Source organism: Panulirus ornatus, chromosome 59, assembly GCF_036320965.1.
Source record: "Panulirus ornatus isolate Po-2019 chromosome 59, ASM3632096v1, whole genome shotgun sequence".
Classification (NCBI taxonomy): Eukaryota; Metazoa; Arthropoda; class Malacostraca; order Decapoda; family Palinuridae; genus Panulirus; species Panulirus ornatus.
This window is the reverse complement of record NC_092282.1, coordinates 12,860,483-12,873,110: the sequence shown is the minus strand read 5'-3', so window position 1 is coordinate 12,873,110 and position 12,628 is coordinate 12,860,483. Positions and strand designations below refer to the sequence as shown.

Sequence of the window (12,628 nt, the reverse complement as noted above, 5' to 3'; positions counted from 1 at the left end):
AAGGCGAACAAGCTTAAGTATTTTTTTCATACTTGTTTGCCATATCTCACATAGCAGTGTGATGCCAAGAACGGATGAAAACTGGCTTCATTTACTCACATCCACTCTCTAGCTATTTCTTATGATACAATAAAACTAGAGCCTCCTATCTATAACCAGATCCTACAGACATCTCCATGGTTTGCCTTTGCCACTTCATATGCCATGGTTCATCCTGTTGTCATCACATTACATTCAGCATACTACATCACTCCAGTTAACTCTCTCCCATGAATGCCTCACACCTTCCTGCATGTTCATGCCTCTCTCTCTCCAAGCATCTTTCACTCCGTCTTTCCACCTTCTCTCCTCAGCTTCTTCCTCTAGCTTGTTTCCTCTACTTCTGACATGTATATGCTAAGTCATCGTCTCCATTTGTCCAAACCATTTCAGCACACCTTCAGCTCTCTCATACACAAACCTCATCTCTCTCATACTAACTTCCCTTACAACCATACCCCTTTCTTATCCTATCATTTCTTATTTGATTAACCCACCTCACACCAAATATTTTCCTCAAATTATTAATTTCTAACCCATCCGCCCTATTCCACTTTTATTCTCTTTACTAGGGCCTATGCCTCACATCAGTACAACACTGTTGGAACAACTTTACTATCAAACATACCCATTTTTGCTCCCCACAGATTGTGACATATCTTTCTACACACACTTCAATGTGCCCAGCACCTTCCTGCCTCCCCCATCCTATGGCTGACTTCACCTGTCATGATTCTATTCAATTCCATGTCCACTTCCGTGTACCTAGAATATCCCATTTCCTCCAGCTTTTTTATTTTAAACTCACACTCCGACTAACTTATCTTTTTCTCCATTGCAGAACCTAACAACTTTGCTTTTATTCATATTTACCCTTAACTTTTTCCTTTCACATACTCTCCCAAATTTAGAAGTCAGCTTCTGCACTCTCTCTCTCTAATCTGTCCCCAGTGCCACTTCATCAACAGACAACAGCTGACTCACCTCTCCAATCCTCATTTGTCTTATGTTCACTCTGTAAAGACACACATTACTACCAAACGTTTTGACCTTTGACCCTGCCCAGTGGACATGGCTGGCATTCTGAATGCTGCATGAGCCCCATAGAAGACAATCTTGGGCCAAAAAGGTCAATGTAACTCATCCATTTTTCATTCAAGGAGGGTGTCATTTTGTAACCCAAATATGCTGAAAACCATGGAGCTTTTTAGGGCCATGCTCACATGATATGTTTTATTCACACCAACAATGAGATATTTAATATGATTAGGTAATTATCATGAAGAGACCTTTATTCCTAAGAATATATTTTTGTAAAAGTGTTTTTTTTTTTTTTTTTTTTTGCTTTAGTTATGATATATTTTTTTCTCTTTCAGGATTATCACTGGTGGTGGCGTAGTTTCTTAACATCAGGGTTCACCGCATTTTATTTGTTTTTGTACTGTGTCCATTACTTTATAACCAGGCTGAGCATAGAGGGTGTGGTGTCCACTATGTTATACTTTGGATATACTGCCATCATGGTCTTCCTTTTCTTCCTTCTCACAGGTAAATCAAGTTCAGAATTCCATTGATCCATTTTATTTTTTCATGACATAGGCTCCAGTCACAAACAAGAGTCTTTTTGTAGGACTTTATTTATTAGTTTAAGGTTATGCTACATGGTGATAAAGATTCAGAAAATTTTAATTATAGAACTTGGGAACAAAAAATGAAAGCAAGATGCCACTCATCCTAAAGCAAGGTTCTGTACTGGGCTAGGGCCTGATGAATATTCAACAACATTGTAAGGATTCCATTAAGGTTGATATGAATTGTTTTGGAATCATTTTTCATGATTTATTGTTCTTATGGATAGTTAGTTATGCAACCCCAGGACTCCATTTGTAGAGGTCCTGCAGTTTCAAGACTGCCCCTTATGGGAGCAGAGTAAGGTGGACCCCTCTGGAACTCATTTGTTCATTGATGGTGATACAGGCTCGTTTTTGACATCGTGTTCATAGTGTTCCCACTCGCACGTTAAGTCTAGGAACATCTGCTTATGGATATTGTGCAATAATCAAGTTAGATCTGCTTATATGCTAGGTTTCTGATATGTCTGCTATGTAAGTGTGGATTGATATAATGTTTGGCACAGTACACTGTTGATTTTATTCTGTAGCCACATTTTATTTGAATTGCTATTAAAGTTAAAGAATTCAGAAAAAGTTTTACATTTTCTTGACATAAAATCTGACACTAGTGAAGACAGATTGTATTAAACAGGTTGGAACATGTTAGAGTCTCTCTTCAGTCAGGGTCTGTGTTGGTCAATGAAAATTTATTTAGTTATGAGGAATGCATTTTCCCTCATCTGATTTTTTACTGCTTTGGTATTTATGGATGATTGTTCTTGAGGTAAATGTTCTGGGATATTATTTTGCAGAGTAATGTATCATTTGTATGAGACATTAAAGCTCTCTTCTCTTTCAGGAACTATTGGCTTCATTGCCTGCTTTTGGTTTGTACGCAAGATTTACAGTGTTGTCAAGGTTGATTGAGGGGTTTGGAAATACAACTAACTGTTGTTTGAATACCAATTCGTTAGTATTTTGGTAAGTACAGATATGTATTATGATTTTAGACATGTCAGTCAATAATTTTGGGTGAGTCTTACAGGCATATGATACTGTGGTTCTTTATTATTTCTCTTTCCATATTTTGCTTTAGCATTTTCTGTGCATGCCAGGAACCACCTTTCTTTTGTTGACTTTAGATAATTTAGTGTTACGTTTGTTTGCATATGCTCTCAGTTAGTCTAAGTGATGATTTTATGACTCAATGGAATGTTTTTTTTTATTTTTCATTTCTAAGCCTTTATGAATTGGGAGGAACTGTGTTAGAAATAGAATGACTTTTATGTTCTCCTAATGGGTTTGAAATTTGCTTGGTTGGTTGCATGAAATGAGATGTTAAAGGAATACTGTTGGTTTATGAGTAGTCCTCCTCTGGGATCTTAGATGTGATTTGGTGAACCATGCATAATAGTGGGGATTGAAATCTCAACACAAACAGATGTTGGTTGTGTTATTCAGGTTCTGTCGTTGGGGGGTATATCCGAATGGCATCTGGTAAGTGGAGGTATGCAGGTGTTGATTAAAGTTCTAAGAGTTTTGCAGTTTTATATTTATGGAGAAACAATGTTTTCATTGTGATCTCGTTTGCACTTGGAGTGGTCTCTGCAAATGGAATATTGTGGTATACAAGTGTCATGAATCCTTATCCTTGTATTTTTTATTTGTCTTATCTTAAAGTTTTAGAAAGAAGGGAGGTTGGATCTCAATGTGGGTCTGGTTTCTTGGATGAGATTATTATCTTTTGAGTTAAATGTTTTAGATAATGTTTAACTCATTTACTGCTGCAGTTATACTATCCAAGGTATTCATTCTCTGTGTGTGGGTTTTTCTCAAATATTTTGAAGAATATGTCCAGAAGTTTATTATAGTTGACTAAAACTTTTTCTGAGTAAGAAGATGTACACCTCAACCTGGAGAGATATTGTGTATGTATGATGTGCACCCTTTGACTTGTGATCCTTTTCTGCCAGGTATTTGAGGTTCCCAGGAGTATTTTCAAACATGTAGTGAGATGTGTGGCAATTTTGGAAGTGTTTCTATAACAAGCAACAACAATTACCAAGGCTTTTCATCAATAATGTGTGTTATCTTGTAAGAATGACAGCTGAATAATTAGAAAATGATATGAAGGTGTAGATGTTGTGCATACTTATTTGACATTTTCACACGTATTGACTAATGTATTGAAATGATTTAAGCTAGAGCCTGGAAACAGTGCATGGGATGCCACTGTAACCATTAATGGCTGTATACATTCTTCACATGCTATCACACAGATGAACATTGCCAGATAGAATATGTCTCCACTGCAGTGAACAGATAAGAAAAGCTGTATTGGAAGTAAATTTTCTGATAATTTTATTATCTTCGTAACAAATCCTAATTTGATCCTTTCTTACATTTTGCATCAGACTGACTCCTCCATTGGCCATGGCAGTGCAGAGGTAAGAGAGAAGCATTTCCTACACAATGACATATTGAACCTATGGAGTAAGTGAAAAAAGAAAAAATATTTTGTAATTTGTTGTGGACAGTCTTTGAATGTATTTTGATTGTGGTTGGCTGCAATTAAGGGAAGGAAAATTTTCATCATATGAATATAAAAAGGTGAGCTAGAAGTGTTCCATTGATAACGTATGAACATATTTTGAATAATGCTAGATATTGAAGTTTAAGGGCATTAAAGTTTGATTGATGCAGTATTGATGTGGTATATGAAATTAGGAACTAGGAAAAGCCATTCTATAAACATAACCTGAGATAGAAGATAGATGCTGGTCTAATTAAAGTTAAAGAATTTAGAGGTTTCATCTTTGCTGATATTGTATTTATTATTATTATTATTTTGCTTTGTCGCTGTCTCTCGCGTTAGCGAAGGTAGCGCAAGGAAACAGACAAAAGAATGGCCCAACCCACCCACATACACATGCATATAGATACACGTCCACACACGCAAATATACATACCTATACATCTCAACATATACATATATATACACACACACAGACATATACATATATACACATGTACATAATTCATACTGTCTGCCTTTATTCATTCCCATTGCCACCTTGCCACACATGAAATAACAACCCCCCTCCCCCCTGTGTGCGAGGTAGTGCTAGGTAAAGACAACAAAGGCCCCATTCGTTCACACTCAGTCTCTAGCTGTCATGTAATAATACACCGAAACCACAGCTCCCTTTCCACAACCAGGCCCCACAGAACTTTCCATGGTTTACCCCAGATGCTTCACATGCCCTGGTACAATCCATTGACAGCACGTCGACCCCAGTATACCACATCGTTCCAATTCACTCTATTCCTTGCACGCCTTTCACCCTCCTGCATGTTCAGGCCCGGATCACTCAAAATCCTTTTCACTCCATCTTTCCACCTCCAGTTTGGTCTCCCACTTCTCGTTCCCTCCACCTCTGACACATATATCCTCTTGGTCAATCTTTCCTCACTCCTTCTCTCCATGTGACCAAACCATTTCGAAACACCCTCTTCTGCTCTCTCAACCACACTCTTTTTATTACCACACCTCTCTTTTACCCTATTATTACTTACTCGATCAAACCACCTCACACCACATATTGTCCTGAAACATTGCATTTCCAGCACATTCACCCTCCTGCGCACAACTCTATCCATAGCCTACGCCTTGCAACCATACAACATTGTTGGAACCACTATTCCTTCAAGCATACCCATTTTTGCTTTCGGAGATGATGTTCTCGACTTCCACACATTCTTCAAGGCTCCCAGAACCTTCTCCCTCTCCCCAACCCTATGATTCACTTCCACTTCCATGGTTCCATCCACTGCCAAATCCACTCCCAGATATCTAAAACACTTCACTTCCTCCAGTTTTTCTCCATTCAAACTTACCTCCCAATTGACTTGACCCTCAACCCTACTGTACCTAATAACATTGCTCTTATTCACATTTACTCTCAACTTTCTTCTTTCACACACTTTACCAAACTCAGTCACCAGCTTCTGCAGTTTCTCACATGAATCAGCCACCAGCACTGTATCATCAGCGAACAACAACTGACTCACTTCCCAAGCTCTCTCATCCACAACAGACTGCATACTTGCCCCTCCTTCCAAAACTTTTGCATTCACCTCCCTAACAACCCCATCCATAAACAAATTAAACAACCATGGAGACATCACACACCCCTGCCACAAACCTACATTCACTGAGAACCAATCACTTTCCTCTCTTCCTACACAAACACATGTCTTACATCCTAGATAGAAACTTTTCACTGCTTCTAACAACTTGCCTCCCACTCCATATATTCTTAATACCTTCCACAGAGCATCACTATCAGCTCTATCATATGCCTTCTCCAGATCCATAATGCTACATATAAAGCCATTTGCTTTTCTTAGTATTTCTCACATACATGGAGACATCACACACCCCTGCCGCAAACCTACATTCACTGAGAACCAATCACTTTCCTCTCTTCCTACACAAACACATGTCTTACATCCTCGATAGAAACTTTTCACTGCTTCTAACAACTTGTCTCCCACACCATATATTCTTAATACCTTCCACAGAGCATCTCTATCAACTCTATCATATGCCTTCTGCAGATCCATAATGCTACATATAAAGCCATTTGCTTTTCTAAGTATTTCTCACATACATTCTTCAAAGCAAACACCTGATCCACACATCCTCTACCTCTTCTGAAACCACACTACTCTTCCCCAATCTGATGCTCTGTACATGCCTTCACCCTCTCAATCAATACCCTCCCATATAATTTACCAGGAATACTCAACAAACTTTACCTCTGTAATTTGAGCACTCACCTTTTTCCCCTTTGCCTTTGTACAATGGCACCATGCAAGCATTCCGCCAATCCTCAAGCATCTCACCATGAATCATACATACATTAAATAACTTTACCAATCAGTCAACAACACAGTCACCTCCTTTTTTTCTATAAATTCCACTGCAGTACCATCCAAACCCGCTGCCTTGCCAGCTTTCATCTTCCACAAAGCTTTTACTACCTCTTCTCTGTTTACCACATCATTTTCCCTAACCCTCTCACTTTGCACACCACCTCGACCAAAACACCTTATATCTGGCACTCTATCATCAAACACATTCAGCAATACTTCAAAATACTCACTCCACCTCTTTCTCACATCACCACTACTTATCACCTCCCCATTAGCCCCCTTCACTGAAGTTCCCATTTGTTCCTTTGTCTTATGCACTTTATTTACCTCGTTCCAAAACATCTTTTTATTCTTCTTAAAATTTAATGATACTCTCTCACCCCAGCTCTCATTTGCCCTCTTTTTCACCTCTTGCACCTTTTTCTTGACCTCCTGCCTCTTTCTTTTATACATCTCCCACTCATTTGCATTATTTCCCTGCAAAAATATATATATTTATATATTTCCAGCCCCCTGCTCCCTCCCCTTTTAGTCGCCTTGTACGACACGCAGGGAATACGTTGGAAGTATTCTTTCTCTCCTATCCCCTCTCGTTTTTACTTTTCCAAAAGAAGGGACAGAGAAGGGGGCCAAGTGAGGATTTTCCCCCAAAGGCCTTTATTGTCTTTTCCTAGCTCTACCCTGCACTTGCATGGGGAGAGGGGGTTGCCATTTCATGTGTGGTGGGATGGCAGTGGAAATGGTTGAAGGCAGCATGTATGAATATGTACATGTGTATATATGTATATGTCTGTGTATGTATATGTATGTATGTATATGTTTAAATGTAGAGGTACGTATATGTGCGTGTGTTGGCGTGTATGTATATACATGGATATGTGGGTGAGTTGGGCCATTCTTTTGTCTGTTTCCTTGTGCTACTTCGCTAACGTGGGAGACAGTGACAAAGTATAATAAATAAATAGATATGCATATGTGTGGGTGTGTGTGCATATACAATGTATAGAACAGGTATGTTGTACAAGGATTTTGAGTCAGTTTTCATTTGTTGTGTGCAAGATGATAATTTGGGGTGTTTTGAAAAGAAACTGCAAGTAAAGATAACTGGGGTAGCTTTGTTTTAGCACCTTAAGAGGTCAGAGCTTTATTGTACAATTTATTTATTTTTTCACTGAAAATTGGTGCAACTGTTATGTATATTAAGGATATACTTAGGCCTAGGAGAACCTGGAGAAGTTCTTTTTTGGTTAAGTAATGTATTTGTTTATCATCATCACTTGTAATTAAAGCCTCCTGCTTATACTTTGAGCAGTGTATTTCATGCTAGGTGTGCCATGATGTCTTTTTTTTTTAATCTATTGATTTAGATTAGCAATAAATGTACTTTCTTCTTTTAGAGACATCAGTGTGCATGTAAAAGCAGACTGTATTTTTCCCAGCATGGCTTATTCAACAGGTTAATGTAATTTTGTCTATTTTAGATATTTTTCATTTTCTTTGGAAAGTATATTTTGTTTGTGTTTGGTGATAGGATAGTAAATGATTTTCAATAGTTTTCCATTATGTTGATTTATTTTGTGTAACATGAAATCTGCTTTGTTGTTGATGTTTTTAGTTTTACCTCATTGTAATGTGATACTGCTTGTACCATGTATATCTTTATCATATTCTGAACTAATGCTCACAGTTCAGAGAAATTGTATTGCCATGGCCATAGAGGCATATGCTATTATGCTATAAGAATTAGATGTTTGCTATATGAATCAAGTTTCAGTACTAGTGAAGTATTGCCCAAATATTATCAACTCATGAAGGGTGCAATGTAGAATATTGATTACTGGATACCATACATAGAACTTTAATGCAGTCTGGTAATATGTGATGTAAGATACTGTATTTGATATTTGAATATGAGAAAAATTTTTATTGGGGTGAGTTGCACAAATTCTATATGATCCTTGTGAAGACTGGAAGTTATTATTTAAGGTTGATATAAAGTAAAGAGTTATAGATTGCAATTTGTGAGCAATGTGTACTATAAAGGTGTGAAGGTATATCCTTTGCTCTGTTTCGTAGGCCATTGTAGCTTTAATAATCCAACGTGCAGTGCTGGCCTTAAGCAAAGGTGAGTAAGGCAGTGGCCTCGGGTCCCATGTTTTTTTTGGTCTCAAGTTCAAGTGTATCAGATGAAAAAACTTTTCCAGACTTTGAATTACTGTCTTGATTCCAAGATTTCTCCCTTGCAAAATTATAGAAAAATTTAGTTGATTTGAAAAGTTTTTCCTGTTACCCACATTATTTTGTTTTTTATATGTGTGTATGTGTGTACATGTCATTCTTATTACATGATATGCTGTTGTCCACTTTTATTCAAGATTTTGCCCCTGTGACTGAACATGGAATATTTGTATATAATACAATACTGATTTCACTGTGGGTTTTCAATTCTTATGTGTATGTATACATCTAGAATTGTAATATAACCCATTTACTTTCTGCAGGTGGTCCAGCTGCTTAACTTGCATGTAGTTGAGAGAATTTTAGGTTGAGTAGGGTTTGGACCTGGCTTTTGTCATGACTCCTGCACTAGTTATTCCCTCTGGCCCTGCTTATGTCTAAAGCCGGCCCTGCCAGTGTGGATGCAGATGTGTGGATGTTTCTTGGCACTGTGTGATTGATGGTTTTATACATAACTGAATTTGATTTTCTTAGGCATGAGTGGTTATTTTCTGTAATTAAGTGGCTCTCAAGTTCCAGGATGTAGTATATTTTCTCTTGAGATAGCAGTGGCTGTAGAAGCCCTGTGGTGTCTGGGAAGTTAGAAATGTTGTACATAATACATGTTCATAGCTCCCAATTATTCATTAGCTATATATATGTCCATGTATACATATCACAGTGGCATATGAAGCATTTTTTATAATTTTTCAGTGTTAATTTCCCAATCATTACAGTTATTTTTAGGATCCCATGAATTGTAAGAGCATTTGTGTTATTTATTTGCATTGTTTTTGTATGTTGCAAATGCTGTGTTATCTCTGGAGGAAATATTTCATTCAGACTCCTTTGCTCTGGCAACCTTTTTTTCTTCATCCTGTGTATATTAGAACACTACAAGAAGGTTGAATGGCTTGACTGTCAATGCAGATAGTAATATGTCCAGTGAAGGAAATGAAGAGTATTAGGAGATCCTTATACATTAGGAGCTGTGTTCTTGGTATGATTGTCAGAAGTAAATATGCTGAGAAACTTATGAATTAGCATTCTAATTTGTCTCGGGTATTACATTTATTGATATTGAAAGAATGAACCATGATGTTTATTGATGCAGCTTTATTCCACGAATTCATATTTTTAGAAAAAATATGCATATTGCTAATGTTGAAATAGTGTGAAATAATGCACATTTCAGAAGTGTTTATGAGTCATTTTATTAAAAACCCTTATCTTGAAATGTCTCAAGCAATCAGAATACAAAATATTTGTCATGGATTTAACATTTTGAGTACAGTCAAAGTAAAGTCAGATGTAAGAACCCCTTGCTTTACACTACTTCCTATATGCTCACATTTTTGACATTATGTACAGGGTGGATCCATATATGGAAATGTAGCGAATCATTAGTGGGCAGAGTTTGACTCTATGATGTAAATAGTTTTCTGAAATTCAGTGTAATATGCGCTACAATAGATCACATATCTAGCTTTATGATTTTTTTCATTATGATACATCTCCATTGTTTATGCATACTTAGAGTTTGGTGTGTATTTCAGCTGAAGACATTGTGAGCTATCTGACATACTAATCATGCCAAATTTCTGTACTGAACTTTTGAGTTGGAGGGAATGATTATGTTACTTACAAGGTTAGGATGTTCTAGGCCAATGTTATTGAAAGTACCATGCAAATTTAACAAAAATTGTAATCAAATCGCCCAACAAAAGATTCCATCTAATCAGAGTCTTCAGTATCAAAACAGCCACATGCATCATGTGCTATTGGCCTGACCTGATTGTTTCTGTTAAGGAACCAGCCAGATTGTCTTTCTTAAATATTTTCTGGTGTCAGATTGTCTTTAAGCATCTTTTATTTTGCTTAGAGTACAATTGTAGCAATGTTGCAGTGTTTGTTTACTGCATATGATTAGATGATAATCATATGCATGGATCATTTAGGTAATTTTCTCTTCTGTTTCCTGAAATAACAGATGAATTCAGTGCTTTGACCAGTAGCAAGTGCCATTTATCTCTTGTTTGTGATATCATTGCAGCATGCCAGACATTTAGGAATCCTTTGGTTTTGGTTGTCGATCATCCAAATGTCAGTTGTCTATCATCAAGAGTCACAGACTTGTTTAGTGGAGATACATTACACCTGACCTTTAATATTTAATAGTTGGGTCAAACACATCTAACTGTGCATTATATGATTGTTCCCCATCTTCTGTAGAATTGAATGGCATGTTGGTTACTAAGAGCCATAACTCTGAATTGAATTTTGCTCGTGTTATGCCTGCTATAAAAGGGTTTTATGTGGAACTAAACTTGGCTCATAACTGGAAGATTTTACATGACCCTTTGAGGTCAGGTTAGATGTATCAAGCTGTATACTATACTCAGTTGTTCCCCAGCTCACGAGGAATAGAATGGCACAAGACCCATAACTCTAGTTTGGATTTTGCTTTAGCTGTGCCCATTACAAGAAGGATTAACCAGGAACTTGACCTGGCTCATAACTTGAAGTTAATTCCTTGTTTGGCCATGAAACTTCATACAGGTGTCTTTGAAAGTTTCCAAACAATACTTCCACTTATTTCACTCTTGAAAACACTACTGCAGTGCAAGGGACACTGGTTTTGCATGTAACAACTTTCAAATTGAATCACCAGTGTAGCATCACATATAATTGGGTAATGCTTTGTTTATCTTCTGTGCTTCATCCGCCATCTGCCCTTCTGTCAATCATTTGGATTCATACTCTGGTTCAGTGAAGATTTGCTTGACCTGTTGTTTCCCTCTATGTCAAAAACTGAATGGCACAAGACCCATAATTCCAGTTTGGGTTTTATGTGAGTTATGGCTCTTGTGAAAAGGTATAACCTAGAATTTGATCTAGCTCTGAACTTGAAGAGAAATCTGTCTATGACTATGTACCTTAATATTTATTTGTTTTTAGGACAGTATATCAACCCATTATTTATTTTCTGGCAACTGCTTCAGTGCAAGTGACACAAGAGTTCCATGGAATATTTTCTTTTTATATGTTGGAGGCTTCAGTCACAGAAGAAAATCCACATCAAGGCTGGGCCTTAATTGAAATACAGGAGGACTATGAAGGAAAAAGACAAGGAAAAGTATTTACGAATTTTGGAGGAAGTGAAAAACATGTCCTTTACATTGTGCTAGGTCATAGTCATTGTGAAAGATATGAGAGGGTAGAGAGTCCCATATCTTTGATAAATTTGGAAAGAAATGGCTGTTGAAATAGGCCCACCCTTGAGTTTCCAATGTCCATGCAATAATCATATGATGCAGCTTCTTGCCGAGTATTGTGTGGTCTAGTTAGTAGTGGGGGAACACAAGCAGCTAGCTCTTGGGAGCAAACACCAAAGTAATATCTATAAAAGAGGGAAAGTGAACCAACATTACAGTGTAGTGCGAGTGGATCAAGTTTTGAAGTTAACTTGGGAGTTGTAGTACTTGTGATGTTTCATGATATGCTGCAGACACACAAATGGCAACTAGAATTAAAGGAAGGATATTTTACTCTCAGTGGTTCCATTAAAGAAAAGACATAGTTTACAGAAAAGCTCAGCCTTCTTAGCCATCAAATGTCAAATTAATATTCTTTTAGCTGTTTGAGGTACATAAAAAGTATATGAAATATACCTGTGTATTCTGCGAAGAAACAAGTATCAAAAGAGACAAAGTGAAAGGAAAAATTTACCTTTTCTTATTGCATAGTTTAAGCAATACATTTTGACATGTGATTTGCGTCATTATTGTAGTAGTCCAGTTTGAGTTACCAAGTGCTTAGGA

General features: G+C 37.2%; 1 protein-coding gene across 1 annotated transcript in view; it reads left to right on the top strand.

The window, feature by feature from the left end:
* The window catches only part of TM9SF2 (transmembrane 9 superfamily protein member 2), a 51,331-nt gene extending 45,514 nt beyond the window's left edge, over positions 1-5,817 (top strand). The window contains exons 13-15 of the mRNA XM_071696671.1: positions 1,416-1,587; positions 2,512-2,633; positions 4,067-5,817. Coding sequence (XP_071552772.1) covers positions 1,416-1,587; positions 2,512-2,579 — 240 coding nt within the window. The 3' untranslated portion in view covers positions 2,580-2,633; positions 4,067-5,817. The remainder of the gene's footprint in view (positions 1-1,415; positions 1,588-2,511; positions 2,634-4,066) is intronic.
* Positions 5,818-12,628: the final 6,811 nt, after the last annotated feature.